We start from the raw sequence: 22,492 nt of genomic DNA on the forward strand, positions 1-22,492 counted from the left end.
CTGCCCATTCACCCCCCCCCCCCCACCTCCACTCAGGGCTCCAAACAGTCAATGTTACACTGCCCATTCACCCCCCCCCCCCACCTCCACTCAGGGCCCCAAACAGTCAATGTTACACTGCCCATTCACCCCCCCACCTCCACTCAGGGCCCCAAACAGTCAATGTTACACTGCCCATTCACCCCCACCCCCACCTCCACTCAGGGCTCCAAACAGTCAATGTTACACTGCCCATTCACCCCCCCCCCCCCACCTCCACTCAGGGCCCCAAACAGTCAATGTTACACTGCCCATTCACCCCCCACCTCCACTCAGGGCCCCAAACAGTCAATGTTACACTGCCCATTCACCCCCCACCTCCACACAGGGCCCCAAACAGTCAATGTTACACTGCCCATTCACCCCCCACCTCCACTCAGGGCTCCAAACAGTCAATGTTACACTGCCCATTCACCCCCCACCTCCACTCAGGGCCCCAAACAGTCAATGTTACACTGCCCATTCACCCCCCCCCCCCACCTCCACTCAGGGCTCCAAACAGTCAATGTTACACTGCCCATTCACCCCCCCCCCCCACCCCCCACCTCCACTCAGGGCCCCAAACAGTCAATGTTACACTGCCCATTCACCCCCCCCACCCCCCACCTCCACTCAGGGCTCCGAACAGTCAATGTTACACTGCCCATTCACCCCCCCCCCCCACCCCCCACCTCCACTCAGGGCCCCAAACAGTCAATGTTACACTGCCCATTCACCACCCCCCCCACCCCCCACCTCCACTCAGGGCCCCAAACAGTCAATGTTACACTGCCCATTCACCACCCCCCCACCCCCCACCTCCACTCAGGGCCCCAAACAGTCAATGTTACACTGCCCATTCACCCCCCCACCCCACTCCTCACCTCCACTCAGGGCTCCAAACAGTCAATGTTACACTGCCCATTCACCCCCCACCTCCACTCAGGGCCCCAAACAGTCAATGTTACACTGCCCATTCACCCCCACCCCACCCCCCACCTCCACTCAGGGCTCCAAACAGTCAATGTTACACTGCCCATTCACCCCGCCACCCCACCCCCCACCTCCACTCAGGGCTCCAAACAGTCAATGGTACACTGCCCATTCACCCCCCCCCCCCCCACCTCCACTCAGGGCCCCAAACAGTCAATGTTACACTGCCCATTCACCCCCCACCTCCACTCAGGGCTCCAAACAGTCAATGTTACACTGCCCATTCAACCCTCCACCCCCCACCTCCACTCAGGGCCCCAAACAGTCAATGTTACACTGCCCATTCACCCCCCCCATCCCCCACCTCCACTCAGGGACCCAAACAGTCAATGTTACACTGCCCATTCACCCCCCACCCCACCCACCTCCACTCAGGGCTCCAAACAGTCAATGTTACACTGCCCATTCACCCCCCCACCCCCCACCTCCACTCAGGGCTCCAAACAGTCAATGGTACACTGCCCATTCACACCCCCCCCACAGCCCCCACCTCCACTCAGGGCCCCAAACAGTCAATGTTACACTGCCCATTCACCCCCCCCACCTCCACTCAGGGCCCCAAACAGTCAATGTTACACTGCCCATTCACACCCCCCCCCCACCCCCCACCTCCACTCAGGGCTCCAAACAGTCAATGTTACACTGCCCATTCACCCCCACCCCACCTCCACTCAGGGCTCCAAACAGTCAATGTTACACTGCCCATTCACCCCCCCCCACCCCCCACCTCCACTCAGGGCTCCAAACAGTCAATGTTACACTGCCCATTCACACCCCCCCCCCACCCCCCACCTCCACTCAGGGCTCCAAACAGTCAATGTTACACTGCCCATTCACACACCCCCCCCCGCCCCCCACCTCCACTCAGGGCCCCAAACAGTCAATGTTACACTGCCCATTCACCACCCCCCACCCCCCACCTCCACTCAGGGCCCCAAACAGTCAATGTTACACTGCCCATTCACCCCCCCCACCCCCCACCTCCACTCAGGGCTCCAAACAGTCAATGTTACACTGCCCATTCACCCCCCACCCCCCACCTCCACTCAGGGCCCCAAACAGTCAATGTTACACTGCCCATTCACCCCCCCACCCCCCACCTCCACTCAGGGCCCCAAACAGTCAATGTTACACTGCCCATTCACCCCCCCACCCCCCACCCCCCACCTCCACTCAGGGCCCCAAACAGTCCTTCCAGGTGAGGCGACTCTTGAACAGTGAATCTGCTGGGTTCTCTATTGTGTCTGTTGCTCTGATGCAGCCTCTTCTACATTGGTGAGAATTGGGGGACCGCTTCATCAAGCACCTCTGCTCCATCCATCAAAAGCAAATCTTACTGGTGAGCAAACATTCCCTTCCTGTTCTGACATGTCAGTCCATGGACACCTCTTCTGCCATGATATAGCATCCTCAGGTTGGGGGAGCTACAGCTTGTATTCCGGCTGGGGCATGAATATTGATTTCTTCTTCCAGTAAAAAAATTACCTTCCCCTCCCCTCTTCTTCTGTTCCTCACTTTGGCCTCTTACATCTTCTCACCTGGCTTCATCTAAGACCTTTGAGCTTTCTTCCTTCGAGGAAGTAGCTGAATTTACGTAGCAGGCATCACGAGCCTGACAGCAAAGACTACTTTGGCTTAGATGTGACAACGCTATGCTGAACAGCAACGAGCAGCAAAGAATGCAGTTAGTTACACATTTGAGCTAACAAGAGGAAATCTGCAAATGCTGGAAATTCAAAAAACACACACAAAATGCTGGTGGAACACAGCAGGCCAGGCAGTATCTATAGGGAGAAGCGCTGTCAACGTTTCGAGGCCCAAAACGTGTGTGTGTGTGTGTGTGTGTGTGTGTGTGTGTCTCTCTCTCTCTCTCCCCCCTCCCTCCCTCTCTCCTCTCTCCCCCCCGCCACCACCACCACCACATAAAGTCATAAGGTGTATTTATGATACAAGTTTAAAAAGTGAACAATATGATGCTACTATATTCATGATGAGACCTGGGTGGTGGCAAAGAGTTCAGTAGCTTTAAGGCCTGGGGGAAGAATCCTCACCGTTTGTGTCCTGGTGCTACAGTTCCCACTGGTAGTTGTTACTGGGCCTGTCACCCCCAACCCCCAATGGAGCACAGTAGGCTGCTGACAGCAATTTGTCAGACTCCTCTGTCCTGACCCGGTCTTGCAAGTTGTCTCCAGGCATCGCCCATCTTCCTACATCTTCTAGACAAAGGTGCACTCGCTCCCAGGCATGAGGTTTGTGGAGCTTCTGCAGTGGGTGATTGCTAGTTCCATGCCCAACCTTCTACCTTTCACAGGGGATTGGGTCTGTCCAAGACCGATTTCTTTTCCTACTGGACCAGGACACCATTGGTGTTTATTTCCAGTCTCCTGCCACTGCATCAGCCAAATCCTACCTCAGCGCAAATCAATGCAGTTTCAGTCTCTTTCTTCTGGGAATCTATTTATCTTCTGAAGACACCAGTGCTTGGTTCTGTACAAGCTTCAAGCCTCTACATGAAGTTAGGATTGAAGTCAATCAGCGAGATGCTGATGCTGAATCAGAAAATGTCACATTTATAGTTAGCCTGAGAGTCGGCTGCTGTACTTTTCCTGTTGGCACCAATAATTCAATTCTAAGATGGCAAATGACCATAACTGAATAACTACTTGGTGATTGGATAACGAGGTGGGGTTCGCAGCAATGAGATACAAATGCTTGCACCTCTCCATAGTTGCTGGTCTGGTCTGCGATTTAAAAAAAAGACAGAACATAGAACAATACAGTACAGAAACAGCCCTTCCACCCTCGATATTGTGCCAAACAAATTAAGCTAATTAAGTAAATCCCTTCTGCCTGCATATGGACCATATTTCACATTTACTACACATTCATGTGCCTATCTAAGAACCTCTAAAAAAAATGCCTCTATCATATCTGTCTCCACCACCACTTCCAGGAGTGCATTCTAGGCACCCACCACTCTGTGTAAAGCAAAAATAAACTTGTCCCATGCATCTCCTTTGAACTCCCCTCTCCCAACCATAAATGCATGCCCCCTAGTATTAGACATGGAAAAGATACCAGTTGCCTACACAATCTGTGCCTCTTAAAATCTTAACCAATCAGGTGTCCCCTCAGCCTCTGCCGTCTCAGAGAAAACAACTCCAGTCTGTTCAACCACTCCACAGAGCACCTACTCTGAAATCCAGACTACGCCCTGATAAATTAGCATAACAGAGACCGATGGAGTTGGTTAGGTCAGGGCCATTCACTCCATTTACAGGAAGTGATTTGAATCAAGAGGGTCAGGACTGAGAATCAACTCGAGTATGTGACATTGAGATATTGTGTGGCTGCAAATGGGGAGATGCTTGTGTTATTTCATGAGGTTGCGAGGGAGGAGCAGCTGAAAAGGCTAGAGGTGTGGATTAGGGTTCTGACATGTCAATGGCATGAACATCGATTTCTCCAGCTCCCAGAAGTTTCTTTCCCCTTCCCTTCGTTCTTCAATTCCTCACCTTGACCTCTTACCATTTCTTTCCACCTGCCTATCACCCCCCCCCCCACTGGTGCCCCTCTTCCTTCCCTTTCTCCTATGGTCCTCTCCTATCAGATTCCTTCTTCGCCAGCCCTTACAGCTTCTTACTTCGCCTGTCTCCCCTACCCAGCTGGCTTTATCTATCTCCTTCCTGCTTGTACTACTTCTTCTTCCCTAGCCACTTTATTTTGGCATCTTTCATCTTCCTTTCCAGTTCTGATGAAGAGACTCAGTCTGAAACATCGCCTCCACAGATGCTGCCTGACCTGCTGAGTTTCTCCGGCATTTTATGTGTGTTGCTCTGGATCGGGGTACTTTGCTCTTGTGTAAAAGGCAATAGCTTCGAGTTTGCTTGGAGTACACTGCCCTGTACAGTTCTGCTCCTTCACTTTCATTCCTTCTTGTCTGATCCAGATAATCTGGCATGACTGGCTGTTCAACAGTTTTTCTGATAAATTGGTTAATGGAGTGTGAGATTCTTTGAACAATGATTTATCATGCACATTAAAGGGGAATTTATCAAATTCTTTGGTTATTTGAGATATTCAGATCTTGTTAAAAGACTGGGAGATTTTGGCAGCTAAATAGTTTGATTGCTTGACTCCGTCTTGAACGTTCACTTGGCTCAGAAGTCAGCAATATCGGACAAGATGTTCCGAGTAAATGAAGTGGAATCGGAAGAGCTGCAAGGCAGATTGACCATGGCAACACACAGATCTCCCCAGCAACCGTAATCTGCCAGTGAGATCCACTGCATTTCCTTCAGTGAAGAGGCAAGAAATCTTGAGAACAAACTGCTGCATCCATTTGCAAAGTAAAATGAACTGAAGCACAAACATCTTAAAATTCCTGCAATATTAGACGGCCCATTAGAGCCCAGGTTAAGCAAATGCAGCATTTGTATTTGGAAAGTGCCAGAAGACTTGGAGTTAGATCAAAGGAGCAGATGAAAAAAAAAGGACCAGCATGGTTTTTAAATGAAAGGATAACTGTACATAAAGAGGCTTCAGATCACTAATTTTAAAAATGCTTAAGTGTATGTTTGATAACCTATTTATTTATGCACAACTCTCCTACCCTGGTAAAACAAACTGTGACTATCCGTGTAACGTTCTCCTTCGGGTGTAACGAACGCCGAATTTAACGTCCGGATAAACCACAGCCAATGAAAACCAGATCGCAGTAAGATTAACCATTTACTGTTCACTCTTCATATTAACATATGGTGAAAACTGTTGATAAAACAATACAAGATTGATACAGTATTTGTTCCTTCCTTAATATCACATTTCAAGTGTAAATACTTGCAAAGGTGACTATAACTACATTACACTAAGGTGCAGTATACAGGGAGAGTTTACCTGCTCCATTGACTACTTTAAATACACTTCCATGCAAACTATCTGCGACTCTTTAACTAACGAAAGCATAAACATTATCTACCGTCGTTACTTCTAACGGGATCGGCATTAACATCTTAGTTCAATATATCGATTATCTATTAACTTACAGCGTTGCTCTCACTGTGATTTCTCATGTCTGCAAAACTGCTTCTGCTCAGGTGAGCCTCATGGAAAGCCCCCACCCTCGCGCTAATTTCAAACCGGTGTTTTCCCACAAGACGCGGCGAAACCGGATGTGACATCATCGCATGCCGATATATTTTACATGCAATGAATATACTTTAAACACTCCTAATTCTAACTAGAAAATACTATTGAATGAATTACTAAGCGAAAATATTATAAACTAAATAACTGTCGTAAAGACAGCACACTCCCCGCTTGACCTTCGTAAGGTCACAATGAGCAGAGTACAAACTTAGTCTCTTAATCAGTCATTGGGTAGAAGTAGAATAACTTCTGTAACTGGCCTTTGGTAAATTTTCACATCGCCTTGGTCGGTAGTCTTCAATTCGATCTTCCTGACATGTCCATCCCCGCTAGGGAATGTAGCAGTGATTCTGGCCATTGGACAGCTGTTGCGGGTGGCTTGCTTGTCCCTGAGCAGGACTAAGTCTCCAACTTGAAGATTCCTGCGGGGTTCTGTCCACTTTCGTCTCTGTTGCAACGAAGGTAGATATTTTTGTCTCCAGCGGGGCCAGAACTGATTTGCCAGAGCCTGGACTTGTCTCCATTGCTTTGTGTACAAATCCTTGTCTGAAAAGTCTCCTGGTGGAGGAGGTGCTCCTGCCTTCTGCGTAAGGAGCATTGATGGCGAAAGTATAAAGGGGTTTTCTGGGTCAGAAGACACAGGTAGAAATGATTGTGCGTTTATAATGGCTGTGACCTCTGCCATTAGGGTGCACAGTACCTCGTGGGCCGATCGGGTGTGTTGCTGCATCTCAGGTTTCCTTTTCTGGGTTTTCCGTAAAGACGTGAACCGTCTGACTGCCTGCTCTTTGTTATCTGGTGAGCGCTGGCGTGGTTCTCTGAAAGGCAATGGGGCAACCCCATTATTTGCTTCATCTCTGAAGACCTTGGTGTCTTTGGGTTTTAAAGAAATGGTATCTTGAGCTGATTGTGCAAGTTTGTTTCCGTCCTCGGTTTGAACGAAAACTGACTGACCTAGCGTCTCGTCAGTTACTTTACGCTTGGTAATGTCTTGTTGTGCTTCTTTAGGGTACACCTCAGTGAGGCAGATCTCGGAACAAGAACGGCTTGACTGAGTTTGACCGCAAACTTCTGTACAGTTCGAGCTGACAATTGTTGTCCTGGAGTGAACCTCTCCCTCCCCGCTGTCCTGTTGTGGGGGTGAAGGAGCGTTGACGGTTCTTTCATTCTTGACTTCATCACGGAGCCGTGAGGGTAAATTTCCTTCCTCGTATGGATGTGATGCAATCGTGACTCTCTGAGGTTCCTCGTAGCTGGGGAAGTTATCGAATACGTATGGAGAGGGGAGACGAGCCTGCCTGTCTATTTGATATTGTACATAGTCGCTTGTGCGTTCCAGTCTGGTCCTTTCTAAAGTAGATCTTACTGCGGTCAGATCACGCGACCCTTCAGCTTCTTCTATGTACTTTGCTTCCGCCATTGGCAGCTTCTTCTTCTCTTTCTCGCTGCAGCACTTGCAACTCTGTCGATATTTTTGCCATTTCCAACTGGGTTTCGGCTTCTCTGGCGGCCTCTTCTCTGTCTGGCAGCCTCTTCGGCTTCTCTGGCGGCCCTTTCTTTCTGGATTTCGGCTTCTCTGGTGGCCAGTTTCATTTTCAAAACTGCTTCTTGTCTGGCGTAACGCAGTAGCACCTTGGCGGCTTCTGCCTTTCTGGCGGCCCTTTCGGCTTCTCTGGCAGCCTTTTCGGCTTCTCTGGTGGCCAGTTTCATTTTCAAAACTGCTTCTTGTTTGGCGTAATGCAGTCGCACCTTGGCGGCTTCTGCCTTGGCTCTTGCCTGTGTGGACTTACTTGATGTCGTTCTACTGCCCTTGTCGCTGGGCGCCATCGACTTGATCCCGGATCGAGCTGACATTGCAGCACTTGGAACACCTGATAACGCCCGGGTGGGCTTACTTGATGTCGGTTTACTGCCCCTGTCGCTGGGCGGCGTCGACTTGATGCTGGATTGAGCTGACATTGCAGCACTTGAAACACCTGATAATGCCGCTTTTTCACTGTAACGTTCTCCTTCGGGTGTAACGAACGCCGAATTTAACGTCCGGATAAACCACAGCCAATGAAAACCAGATCGCAGTAAGATTAACCATTTACTGTTCACTCTTCATATTAACATATGGTGAAAACTGTTGATAAAACAATACAAGATTGATACAGTATTTGTTCCTTCCTTAATATCACATTTCAAGTGTAAATACTTGCAAAGGTGACTATAACTACATTACACTAAGGTGCAGTATACAGGGAGAGTTTACCTGCTCCATTGACTACTTTAAATACACTTCCATGCAAACTATCTGCGACTCTTTAACTAACGAAAGCATAAACATTATCTACCGTCGTTACTTCTAACAGGATCGGCATTAACATCTTAGTTCAATATATCGATTATCTATTAACTTACAGCGTTGCTCTCACTGTGATTTCTCATGTCTGCAAAACTGCTTCTGCTCAGGTGAGCCTCGTGGAAAGCCCCCACCCTCGCGCTAATTTCAAACCGGTGTTTTCCCACAAGACGCGGCGAAACCGGATGTGACGACATCGCATGCCGATATATTTTACATGCAATGAATATACTTTAAACACTCCTAATTCTAACTAGAAAATACTATTGAATGAATTACTAAGCGAAAATATTATAAACTAAATAACTGTCGTAAAGACAGCACAATCCACCTTATCTAAACCCCTCATAATTTTTATAAACCTGTACAAGGTCAAGCTTCAGCTTCCTTCTCTAGTATAAACAGTCACAACCTGTCCAGTCTCTCCTTGTAACTCATGCAGATGTGGCAATATTCTTGTGAATCTTTTCAACACCCTCTCTAGCTTAATCACACCTTCCTATATTACACTGACTCCCAAATATAGTCCCAACAATGTCTTATACAGCTGTAACTTGATGTCCCAACTCTTGTATTCAAGTGTGTCGCAAGCATTTTTCACCACTTTGTCTATCTGTGTCACCACTTTCAAGGAGCTATCTGCTTGTACCCTTTCTTCTGTCCCTTCTACTGTATCCACCAAGGCTCTGTTGTTAACTCTTAATGTAGCCAAAATGCATCGCTTGTCTCATTAAATTGCATCTGCCCACTTTCCAAATTGACCTATATCCTGTTTTAACTCTTGACAACATTCTTCACTGTCCACCACAGTACCAAATTTGCTGTCACCTGCAAACTTCTTAACTATGCCATATACATTCTCAGGAGATGACAAACTACAAAGGAACCAATACTAGTGCCTGTAGCACACCACTGGTCACAGACCTCCAATCCTCCACTACCACCACCACTCTGTGACTGCTTCCACCTAGCCAACTTTGACTGGCATACCCAGGATCCCATGTGACCTCATCTTCCAGAACAGTCCACTATGGGATCTCACCATAAATCTTTTTGAGGACAATGTAGACAACCCTACCCTTGTTGGTCCTTTTAGTTAACTTTTCAAACAACCCAATTAAATTTGTGCATTTCTCATACACAAAGCCACGTTGGTTTCATTCAGTGGCTTTTCTGATGCATCTGGATACTTTCAGAATCCCTTCCAGTAACTTTCCCACCACTGATGTTCGGCTCATTGTCCTGTTGTTTCTTGGCTTGTCCTTGCGTTGCTTCTTAAATAGAGGCAGGACAGTAGCCACCCTCCAATCTTCCAGTACCTCACCCACAGCTCAGGAAGGTACAAACATGTCTGCAGTGTCCTAGAAATTTCTCCCCTGCTTTCTACAACACCTGAAAAAAAAACCTTGGTTAGGCCACGGGAATTTATCCCCCTTTTTTCAACTGCCAACATCTCTATTTCTATCAGGAGATCACAAGTTTGCTTCCCCAAATTCCCAAACTTCCATGACCTTCATGGGAAAGGAAAGTATTTCGTTTCAGATCTCACTGGTTTCCTGTGGCTCCACATCTGGTCAACAATGCTGATGCTTAATGGGGACCTATTCTCTTCCCAGAGACTCTAATGCTTTTAATACTTTGAACTAATATACTTCTCAAATCATGTGGACTTCTTTACCTTATCTGCCAAGTGTTAGTGCCTCTTGATCTGAAAGAAACAGAGCTTATAAAATCGGTAAATGCTCTACTGCACTAATAGTTAACACATGTAATGTGTATTAATTGCCACTTTTGCCCTGTGTCAATGATAAATGATTTGCCCGATCGTGGACAGCAGTAACTGGTTAGAATAGATAGGTGAAGTGCAGCTACTGTATATCTGGTATATTTTAACAGTTAATCCCAGATTGCACAGTAAAATAATTGGTAACTGTAACATCATTCTGTCCAGTATTATTGACTGGAATGGGAAATTATGACTGTATCATCAATACACCTAGAATCAATTGCAGCAACTAAATGGAATGGACATGCCAATCTAATTTCTTGTTCCTTTGCAAAAGAACATGCTTAAAAAAATTATTGAGGAACAATGGATTAGTTTTTAACTCTTCCATTTTAATTATTCAGAATCAGAATCACAATCTCTGTATTTCCATAATATGACACATACCAGAATTGATTTTAATTGGATGCCAAGCATAAAACAGAGGACAATACTGTAACAGGCAACACAATAGCAACCACCAATTTACAAAGCAGTAGTGCAAACAGCCATGAGCAATCAACAATTAGCAGAATGGTCACATCCGCAAAGATCAATAATCAAACTGAAATAAATGTGAAGATATAAACAGACTGAATAATTATCAGTAGAACAAGGAGAGTAGGAAAGACCATTTAACAGATGTTGTGCAAAGAATGTTAAGGTATTGCACCTGAGTGAGTTTTGTTGAGAAGCTGGAGCTACAAGAAAGAAATTTCAGAGGTTGTGTAGCCTTGGTGGTGAAGGACTTGTAGTGTCTCCCTGATGGCAATTTGGTGAGTCGTTCACCACTAGAGTAGGTGGAGTCAGCAGTAATTGTTCTATTCTCTCAAAATGCTAGAGGAGCTCAGCAGGCCAGGCAGCATCTATGGAAAAGAGTAAATGGTTGACATTCCGGGCAAAAACCCTTCTTCAGGACCAGTTTTTCAGCTCCTTTTCTTCACTCTGGCAATGGAACAGGTGTTTCAAAGTTTGCCCTTTGAACAGTCTGACTAGCAATATTCTCTTTTCCTTCTCTCCAGGACACTCTTAATGCCTACCCCTGTGGATATGACCACACACCCAGTCCAATGGCGAGTCGCATTCCCATTGAGGCTTCACTGGTGCTGAAGGTTGCCCAGGGGAGACTGGTTGCTGTAGCAGTGACAGTGGAAATGGAACACACCATTGCCTTTGTGGGAGATGACAAGGGCTACTTGCACAAGGTAAGGCAATAAAACCTGGCCTGGACTAAGATATGTGGAACATCATCCCTTGGACCAGCTCTAACTATTTCAAGGACATCATACAACAAGTTTATTAAATAACCTTTTCTCTGGTTCTTCTGAGCCACTGCCATCCTAATTACCAGTAGTTGGCTGTCAGATAAGAAACTGGAATGTCAATTCCCTTTTCCGCCTTTTTCTCCAGGATAGATAGGATTACCCTTCAAGCAGAAGAATTGTTTCCAAGCAATAGGCATGATATCACAGAGATTTGGAAGCTTGGATGACAGTTTGTAGCTAATTGGCCTTTTAGCTCCATGTATTACTGTGTTGTAATTCATGGTCAATAACCATTGTTTTCTTTTCCACAAACTTTTAAATTTGATGAGGACTTTTCGAGTCTACCATTCTTTCTGGTAGAGTTTCAGCATCTACAAAGCTTAAACTTAAAGAGCATCAGATTCTAATTGAAGCCTCTTTTATCTACACTTCAATGCCATTTGGTCGCCTTTGTGTCAGTGAAAGTAACCAACGTTCTCAATCTATCTTCGTAACTATACTTCTCTACTCAGTCTCAGTAAGGTACTCAGCTCTTTAAAGTATCTTTCCTATGGAAATGTGCAACATCGGATGAATCAGCTCATCTTATGTGGACTATTTGGCCCTTTTCTGAGGTGTTATCACTTAGCATGGATTCTGATACAATTAATCTGCTGTTTAGACTTATGAATTAGGACCTGGAATAGGCTGTTCTGACCCATGTATTTGCTGCATCAGTATTAAGATCATGGCTAATCTGATTGTAATTTGATCTGTACATTCCCACTTAAAAGAGGCAACAGGGTGAAAGGTTTTGAAGTGTCGCTGTACTCTGCCTTGCAAACATTCAAAGGCACTGTTTCCTCCGCTCTTTGGAAAACAAAGGTCCAAAGGCTTAATGGAGTGGGAAAGAAAAAAAAATCACCTCACCCATATCTTAACTGAACAAACCTTTATTTTTAAATAGCAACCCCTAGTTCAAAGTAACCTCACAAGGGGAAATGTAATTATTTACATTAATCTTGTCAAGACCCCACAAAATTTCTGTTATTCATTCTTGGTCTTCTAAAGGCCAGCAGATACAAGTATCATCTGCTCTACCTCTCTTTAAATATGGCCTGCCCTTCCCAGGCATTAGTCTTGTAAAAGCTCTCACAACTATTAACATCCTCCTTTGAATAGCAACATCAAACAAGGAGAATTCTTTATTTCAGATTTCTAGCATCTGGGAATTTGTGTGTATTTGTGAAATGCTTTAGGGATTGAGAGGAGGCATAGTAAAATTCAAGGCCCTGTTTTACTGTGTATTGTGAGCCAGACATGGACAGGCAGATGCTAGGAGACAGACATGCATGCACTGACACAGACAGACTGCACACTCTCATTCACTCTAAATATCTTGAACAAGCAGCTTCTTTGCTCCTTTTATTTGCCCAAAACTGGTTACAGCTGGATCTCAACTTCTTTGTCCTTACTTATGGTCCTTTTTCCATTGTGTTGTGTGGATTGTGTTTATTGGACCAGTTCACCCATAAACCTCGATTTATCTCTAGTTATGTGTATTGAAGTCCTAATGTGTTAGCAGGGGAGTATAATATTCAGTAAGTTGGAAGAACAACACTGAAAAGGTGCTAAAAGTAATACAGCAAAGAAACTAGTTTACTAAGTTTGTTTCAGGAACGTAACCAACGTGTTCGATCCTGTACAATTCCAGAGTCACAGTAATCTGGTTGATTCATAACTACCGTCTGAAATGGCCTAGCAAGCCACTTTAAGCAATGCATGCTGATCCTTGTAGGATCTTATGCATGACTAAAACCTCACTGAGGTTGGAACCACACTCTGTGCTGTAAAAGGAAAGAGGCTTAAGTTCCTGTGACATTGATGGCTGCTAATGTCAGCTGATGACAGAACTGGGCTCTTGCAGGGGCCCTTTGTTCAAACTCAGAGCAGGCCATGCCCACTGGAATTCACTGAGTGTCTCCTGAGGAAGTGGGGAGAAACATCCAGTCAGAAATAAACGTCCTTGTGTGCCTTTAAGGGAAGTACATTAACATTGATTCTATCAGCTTTCCCATCTACAAGGATCCTCATCCATTCTTCAGGGCTTAGACCAGTAAAGCAAACAGTACAGCAAGGTGATGGCTGGTAGGAGGAATCTGGATGAAGAATGAACTGAACTGGAAAGTAACATATAACAATACATCTAAAGGGTCTGGCAGCAAATGGTTACTGAAGGGTTAACTGCTAAAGCACTTCATTAATGAAGATGGCAGTTAAGTTTCTTGTCTTTTTATGCCAAGTCATATCTTCAGGGATGAGTGTTTGTTGCTTCCACTGCCCTAGGTTTTTGTGAAGCCGTCTGGAAACGTGGAGCGATACGCAACCCTGACAATCCATCCCAACGTAGCCATCAGTGGTGATCTGGCATTTGACCGCGACCAGGAGAACCTTTATGTCACAACTCCAATGAAGGTATGAACACCAGCCTTGGGTATTTTTTGTAAAGATTAGATTTATTTGTCAAAAGTACAGTGAAATACATTGTTTGTGAAATGACAATGCAGGCTAATGGCAGTGTTGGGTGCAGCCCACACGTGTCACCACACTTCCAGCGCCAACACAGCATGCCCACAACTTACTAATACTGACTTGTATGTCTTTGTGATGTGGGAGGAGACCAACGAGACCACACGTGTCATCACACTTCCAGCGCCAACACAGCATGCCCACAACTTACTAATACTGACTTGTATGTCTTTGTGATGTGGGAGGAGACCAACGAGACCACAGGTGGAACATACAAGCTCCTTATAGACAATGGCGAGAATTGGACTGTGATCACTGGCATTATAAAATGTTACACTAAATCTACACTGCTGTGCTGCCTGCATAGAGCCATGCTAGTTTTGTTATATTTTAATATGAATAAGGGTGCCAGGGCCACGTAGTGATCAGCACAACACTTCTACAGCTTGAAGTGTCGGAGTTCGGTGTTCACATCTGACATTCTCTGTAAGGAATCTATTTACATGCTCCTCATGGAATGCATTTGTTCTCTCCGGGTCCTCCAGTTTCTTCCCACACTTCAATAACATACCAGGTAGGTCAATTGGTCTTTGTAAATTGTCCTGTGATTAGATTAGGGTTAAATTAGGGTTGTCAGGGGTGTCTGGGTGGTGTGGCTCAAAGTGCAGGAAGGGCCTATCCTGTGCTGTATCTCCAAATAAAAATAAAGGAGAAATGAACAAGATAAACTCGGGCTAGCAATCACATCACTCTACATTGCTGGCTCTGCTGTGCTTTACCACAAACCCAGAGCAAAGAAAGCCCATAAAGGGTTTCATGCAGTGATGTAACTCCCAGCCCGAGTGGAGCCTGCAGCTAAAGTGCTGTATCTAAGCAAATAATTATTCAGCACTGAAATATTGAAGAAGTATTTTGATCTCAGGAAAAATTTGAGGGGAAACCATAGATCATGGGAGGGAAGCTTTGATTTGTACATTGAAAAATGCTTCAGGCAAAGGTGAAAATTCAGTGTTCAGAATTCACTGCTGGTAGCACAACATGGGGCGAGATTTTCAGCAGAACCGATTACCATTATACTTTGATCAAGTCTGTCAATGGATTTGTTCAAGGTTTGCAGAATATATTTCATTTGACTCGGTTCAGTTTGAGAGAGAGAGCTGGCCAGCGGCTTACTGTCATTATCTGTGAGAGTGATTCTCCATCTCCTGCAGTGCAGCAGAAGATAGCAGCCTTTCCAGGAAGGCAGCTGGAGGTGGGGGGCATGGAGGCCCAGTGATTTGAATATCAAAGGAAGGTATCAGTCTCAGGGTTGGTTGCTTTATGGGTAATTTACAAACACAGGTTAGTATCAGCTCCACCATTTAATAAAATCATGATTGACCTCACTGTAAACTCAAATCTGCATTCCTGTCCAACTGCGGTAACCTTTCAGCCTCTTTATCAAGTGTGCAGTTACCTTTGCTTTAAAAATACTGAGATTTTATTTTAACTGGACTGATGAGGAAGGGAGTTTCAATGAAATATTATCCTAAGAGAAACAATAATTGCTTCATTTTTTTATTTAGTGATACAGTATAGTGGCAGGCTCTCTGGGCCCACTGAGCTATGCCATCCCATTACACCCATGTGACAAAATAATCTTTGGACTGTAGGGGGAAACTGGAACACCTAGAGGAAACCCACGCATTCAAGGGGAGAACGTGCAAACTCCTTACAAGCAGCAGCGGGAATTGAACCCAAAGTACACTGCAGATGCTGTGGTCAAATCAAGACGTACAAAAAGGTTGGATAAACTCAGCAGGTCGGGCAGCATCTGTTGGAAGGAGCAGTCAACATTTCGGGCCGAAACCCTTCGTCAGGACTGAAGAATGAGGGGGCAGGGGCCCTATAAAGAAGGTGGGGGGAGAGTGGAAGGTGCCAGGTGAAAAACCAATCAGAGGAAAGATCAAGGGGTGGGGGAGGGGATAGGCAGGAGAGGTGAAGGAGGAATCTAAGGGGAAAGCACTATGGGTAGTAGAAGAAGGCAGAATCATGAGAGAGGTGATAGGCAGCTGGAAGAGGAGACAGAGTGAAGGTGGGATGGGGGAAGGGAGAGGGAGGGAATTACTGGAAGGTGGAGAATTCAATGTTCATACTAAGGGGCTGGAGACTACCCAGACGCATACCAAGCATACAAAACATTTCGTATACCGTCTGGGTAGTCTCCAGCCCCTTGGTATGAACATCAAATTCTCCACCTTCTGGTAATTCCCTCCCTCTCCCTTCCCCCATCCCACCTTCACTCTGTCTCCTCTTCCAGCTGCCTATCACCTCTCTCATGACTCTGCCTCCTTCTACTACCCATAGTGCTTTCCCCTTAGATTCCTTCTTCACCCCCTGTCTATCCCCTCCCTGCTTCCCCTCCTCCACCCCTTGATCTTTCCTCTGATTTTACCTGGCACATTCCACCCTCCCCCCACCTTCTTTATAGGGCCCCTGACCCCTCATTCTTCAGTCCCGACGAAGGGTCTCGGCCCAAAACGTTGACTGTTCATTTCAACGGATGCTGCCCGACCTGCTGAGTTCATCCAGCCTTTTTGTATGTCGGGAATTTAACCCAGTTTGTTGGTGCTGTAATAATGTTACGCTAACTACAATGTTACCATGTTGCTCCTTATTTTAAATGAGGACCCCGTATTTTAAACACTGACCACTGTTCCTAAATTTCTCCCACGAGAAAATTCCCCTCCTGTGGACCTTGTATTTTTCACTCAAAATCTCCTCAAAGTTAAATTTCTTATCAAAGTATGTATATGTTACCATATACTACATTGAGATTCATTTTCTTGTAGGTGTTCACAGGAAAATAAATACAATAGAATTCATGAAAATAAAACTCTTTAATAAACACAGGTTGACAAACAAGCAACGTGTAAAAGAAGGCAAATAATATAAATTTTAAAAATATAAACAGTGATAAATTTTATTATAATAAAATGATAACATGAATTATTTAAAATAATATAATAATAATGAGACTGGCATCTCAATGCTCCAGGATTCTGTTTCAGATGTGATAGGGCAGGGCATTACCAGTCAGGGAAAATGTCACCGCAGTCCTCAGTCAGGGCAGACTGGACAGCTCATCTAGTGAGGTAGAGCTGAGGAATAAGAAAGGAATGATCGCATTAATGGGATGATATTGCAGACCACCAACAGTCTGCAAGATTTAGAGGAACAAATTTGTAGAAAATTTGCAGTCTTTTGTAAGAAACATAAGATTGCTTACAGTATAAGGCCACTTACAGTATGGGAGTCCCTTTTAAGGGCTGGATGGGAAAGAGTTTGTCAGAGGTGTTCAGGAAAGTTTCCTTAATCAGGACATAGAAGTCTCAACTAGAGGGAGTGCGATACTAAATCTCCTGTTCAGAATGAGACAGGGCAGGTAATAAAAGTTTATATGGGGGAAAACTTTTCATCTAATGATCATAATGCCATTAGTTTCAAGGTAATTATGGAAAAGATAGGTCTGGTCCTCAGCTTGAGATTCCAAATTGGAGAAAGGTCATATTTGATGGTATCAGAAAGGATCGGTCAAGTGTGGATTGAGACACCTTCTGGTGAAGGTATATTCGCTAAGTGCGATGGTTTCAGAAGTAAAATTTTGAGAGCATGGAGTTTGTATGTTCCTGTCAGAATAATAGGAAAGGAAAGCAGGTTTAAGGAATCTTGGTTTTTGAGGTACGTAGCAGGTATAGGTAGTCAGGAATAAATGAGGTACTTGAATCTAAGAAATGCAAGAGAACACTTGAGGAAATCAGAAAGGCACTAAGAAGACATAAATTGCTCTAGCAGACAAGGTGAAGGAAAATCCTAAGAGCCTCTATGGATATATTAAGAGCAAAAGGATAGCAAGGGACAAAATTGGTCCTCTGGAAGATCAGAGTGGTGAACTATGTGTGCAGCTGAAGGAGTTGGGGGAGATGGTAAATGGATTTTTTGGATCTGCTTTGACTTCTCGTTATCTACAGTTGTTTCATCTTTACTTTAGTAAAATACTTCTTCCTCTTTGGGATGTATCTATCCTGTTCCTTCCAAGTTGCTTCTGGAAATTCCATCCATTGCTCCTCTGCCATCATCCCTGCCCGTGTTCTTTTCCAATGAATTCTGGCCAACTCCTTTTCATGCTTCTGTAATTCCCTAATCCAGTGTAATACTGATACATCTGACTTTAGCTTCTCCTCAAATTTCAGGATGAATTCAATCATATCATCACTTGCCCCTAAGGGTTCTTTTGCTTTAAGCTTTCTAATCAATTCTGGTTCATTGCACAATCCTCAATCTAGAATAGCTGATCCCTAATGGACTCAACTATGAGCTGCTGTAAAAAGCCATCTCTAAGGCATTCTAGCAATTCCAGCACCAACCTGATTTTCCTGATCGACTTGCATGTTAAAGTCCCCCATGACTATTGTAACATTGCCCTTTTGGCATGCATTTGCTATCTCCTGTTGTAATTTTTAGACCAAATTCTTGCTACTGTTTGGGGGTCTGCATACACCTCCCATCAAGGTCTTTTTGGCCTCGCAGTTCCTTAGTTCTATCTACAACACCTTCTGATCCCATGTCACCTCTTTCTAACTTAGTAAGAGTAAGCCAGGAAATGATAGGCTGGTGAGCCTGACACCAGTAGTGGGCAGGTCTTGGAAGGTGACCAGATATTTAAGTATTTGGATAGACAGGGACTGATTAGAGACTGTCAGCATGGCTTTCTACATGTTAGGCTCTAACTAACCAATCAGGTAGAGTTATTTGACCCGGAAAGTTGATGAAGGCAAGGCATGGACTTTAGCAAGGCTTTTGACAAAGTCCCGCATGGGAGGTTGGTCAAGAAGTTTCACTTGCTTGCCTTTCAAGGTGAGATTGTAAATTGGATTCAATATTGGCTTTGAAGGAGAAGCCAAAGAGTGGTAGTAGATGATTGGCTCTCTGACTGGAGAAATGTGACTAGTGGAATGCCTCAGGGTCTGTTTCTGTTTGTCATCTGTATCATTGACTTGGATAACAATGTAGGAAACTGGATTAGCAAGTTTGCGAATGACACCAGGATTGGGGGGGGGGGGGGGGTGGGGGTGTAGTGAACAGTGAGGAAAATTATCAAAACTGGACCAGTTGGAAAAATGGGTTGAAAATGGTAGATGGAATTTAATGCAGACAAGTGTGCGATGTTGCGTTTTAGGAGGACCAATCAGAGCAGTAGGACACTGAGCAGTGTGATGGGACAGAGGGAAAACTGATCCATAATTCCTTGAAAGTGATGTCACAGGTAAAGTAAGGTCATAAAGAAAGTTTTTGACACAATGACCTTCAGAGATCAATGTATTGAGTATAGGTGTTGGGATGTTTTGTTGAAGTTGTATAAGACTTTGGTGAAGCCTAATTTGGAACATTGTGTGCCATTTTCAGCATGCATTGCCAGGAAAGATGCAAGTAAGATTGAAAAAGGGCAGAGAAAATTTACAAGGATGTTGATGGGACTTGAGGACCTGAGTTATAGGAAAAGGTTGAATAGGTTAGAACTTTATTCCTCAGAAGGTAAAAGATTGAGGGGAGATTTGATGGAGGTATACAAAATAATGTGGGGTACAGAGTAAATGCAAGCAAGCTTTTTCCACTGACGTTGGTTGAGGCTACAACTAGAGGTCACGGGTTAAGGCTGAAAGGTGAAAAGTTCCTGAGCTCATCAATTTCATCAACTTTGCCTCCAACTTCCACCCTGCTCTCAAATTTCCTTGTTCTCTCTTTCAATCTCTCTATCTCCATTTCTGGAGAAAGTCTGTCCCTGTTTTACAAGCTTATGGAATTTCACATTTATCTTAACTATACCTCTTCTCAACCTGTCAGCTGTAAAAATGCTATTCCTTATCTCAGTTCCTCCATCTCCTCTGTATGTTTCAGGATGATGCCTTTCATTCTAAAGCATCAGAGATGTCCTTTTTGTCAAAGAACACTTTCCCTTTCAGCACAATCAGTGCTGCCTTCATGTGCATCTCCTCCGTTCCTCATACGTCTGCTGTCTCACTATCCTCCCGGTGCCATAACATGAATAGGGTTCTCTGAGTCCTTACCTATCACCACACAACCCTCTGTGTCCAGTACATCATTCTCTAACCAATGGGATCCTACCACTAAGTAATCTTTCCCTCTCCCCAACTCTCTGCTGTACATGACTTCCCATGTCCACACTTCCCTCCGCATCGCTCTCCCTCCTGGTATGTACCTCTGCAAGAAGGACACTTCATCTGCGAATCGGTCAGGTTCATCTGGAGCTCCTGGTGCAGTCTCCTCTACATTGGTGAAACCTGAAGCATTTTGCAGAGCACCCTCGCTCGGATTGCCAGGAACGGCAAGCTCTCCTTGTGGCCACCCATCTCAATTTGACTTCTAATTCCCGTTTTGACACGTCCTTTTCTACTGCCCAGACTCGGGTTGGAAGAGCAGCACCTCGTGTTCCATCTAAGAAGCCTCCGACCTGATGGCAGGAACATCTGTTTCTTTAATTTCTGGTAATTTCCTCCCCCCCCCCCCCACTTCTCTCTTTTACCATTCCTCACTCTGGTTCTCTCTCTTCCATTCTCACCTGCCCGCCACTTCCCTCTGGTTTCCCCCTCCACCTTCCCTTTGTTCTATGGCCCACGATTAGTTTCCTCCTCCTCCAGTCCTTTACCTCTTCTGCCTCTCCTCTCTTAGGTTCTTATTTCATTCTCCCTTCCCCCACACAACCACCTTACCCCTCGCCTGGTCTCACCCATCACCTGCCAGTTTGCACTCCTTCCCTTCTCCCCATCTCCTTATTCTGTCCTCTACCCTCTTCCTTTCCAGTCCTGTTGAAGGGTCTCGGCCCAAAATGTTGACTACTTATTCCCCTCCATACATGCTGCCTGAGTTGTTGAGTTCCTCCAGCAATTTGTGTGTGTTACTCCGAGCAAGGTATGAACACAAACGAAGCATAATCCTTCAAATAGTTTAGGTGGGAAGAGCTGAGGACCAGTGGCTAGCGCTGAAGATGTGAATCACAATTCAAGCTTCCCAAGTGAAGGACGAGGGAGAGGACAGCACAACCACCAGCACAGAGCATTGAAACAGAGCAGAAGATGCACAAAGATGTGTATGTCCATGACATATTGCTACCGTAAACAGGAGTGGCTGGCAGTACCACAAGGAAACCCACTTTATGATCTGTATTATTAAAGTATTGAGTACAGGAGTTGGGATATCATGTTAACGTTCTATAGGATGTTGGTGAGGCCTAATTTAGAATATTGTGTGCAGATCCAGTCACCTACCTGCAGGAAAGATATCAATATGGTTAAAAGAGTACAGACAAAATTTATGAGGATGTTGCCAGAACTTGAGGATGTGTGTTCTAAGGAAGGTTTGAATAGGTTGGTATTTTATTCCCTAGAACATAGAATATTGAGGGGAGATTTGATAGAGGTATACAAGATTATGAGCGTTATAGCTAGAGTAAATGTAGACTTTTTCCACTGAGAGGGGAGAAGTCACAGGTTTAGAGTCAAAGGGGAAATGTGAGGCACAGCTTCACTCACAGGGTGGTGAGATTGTGGAGTGGTGAATGCAGATTTGATTTCAACATTTCACCCTTCGGATAAGTACATGGATGAGGGTGGGGCTGCAGTGGGACTCGGCAGAGTAATAAAAGTTTGGCATGAAGCAGTTGGGCCCAAGGGCTTTATCCTGTGCTGTAGTGCTCTATCATTTGTATCTGTTCTCATTGAAGGTACTAAAGCTTCCTGTTAGTGAATGTTCAGAGTACGCAGACTGCCAGTCCTGCCTGATGGCGAGAGATCCATACTGTGGCTGGTGCATACTACAGGGCAGGTGAGTATCAAGTTGGGAGGAGGATTCCTGTTCTCCCAATTCCCAAATCTTCCTATCATCCAAACCACAAGTAGCATTTTGGGGAATTTGCCTGAATTTGTAAATTTCTGGGTTCAAATCTGCTGCCTCCTCTCTGTGGGGGTACTGGAGAGGGACACAAACTTAGCTGTTAGTGGGACACTGGCAGGGCATCGAAGTTTGGCATTCAATTCCAAGCTGGTCTGTAGGTTCTCCCCTATGTTTCCTCTAGGTGCTCCAGTTTCCTCCCATAGTCCAAAGACCAATTAGTCACTGTAAATGGTCCTGTGATTAGTCTGGGGTTGCTGGGGCCACACAGCTTGGAGGGCCGACTCTGAACTGTATCTCTAATAAGGATCTTGGCTGGAAATGTTAGCTCTTTTTCCCCTTGATAAATGATACTTGACTTGCGGAGTTCATCCAGCATTTTACGGGTGTCACTCTGGATTTCCAGCATCTCTTGTGTTTGCTATTTAAGGAAGCTTTGCAGTTTTGGGCATTACCTATAGTCTGAGTTGGTCATCTCGATTGAAAACCTACAGAGGGATTCTG

The 22,492-nt window shown here is 45.1% G+C and overlaps 1 protein-coding gene across 8 annotated transcripts in view; it reads left to right on the top strand.

Annotated features, from left to right (window-relative positions):
- plxnb1b (plexin b1b) overlaps positions 1–22,492 on the top strand; it is a 411,056-nt gene that overhangs the window by 238,296 nt on the left and 150,268 nt on the right. For all 8 annotated transcript variants that reach the window (XM_059944759.1, XM_059944752.1, XM_059944755.1 and 5 more), the window contains 3 exons: positions 11,291–11,473; positions 13,859–13,987; positions 21,822–21,922. In XM_059944759.1, the coding sequence (XP_059800742.1) occupies positions 11,291–11,473; positions 13,859–13,987; positions 21,822–21,922 (413 nt within the window). The remainder of the gene's footprint in view (positions 1–11,290; positions 11,474–13,858; positions 13,988–21,821; positions 21,923–22,492) is intronic.

The sequence above is a fragment of the Hypanus sabinus genome, chromosome 19 (assembly GCF_030144855.1).
Source record: "Hypanus sabinus isolate sHypSab1 chromosome 19, sHypSab1.hap1, whole genome shotgun sequence".
NCBI classification, from domain to species: domain Eukaryota; kingdom Metazoa; phylum Chordata; class Chondrichthyes; order Myliobatiformes; family Dasyatidae; genus Hypanus; species Hypanus sabinus.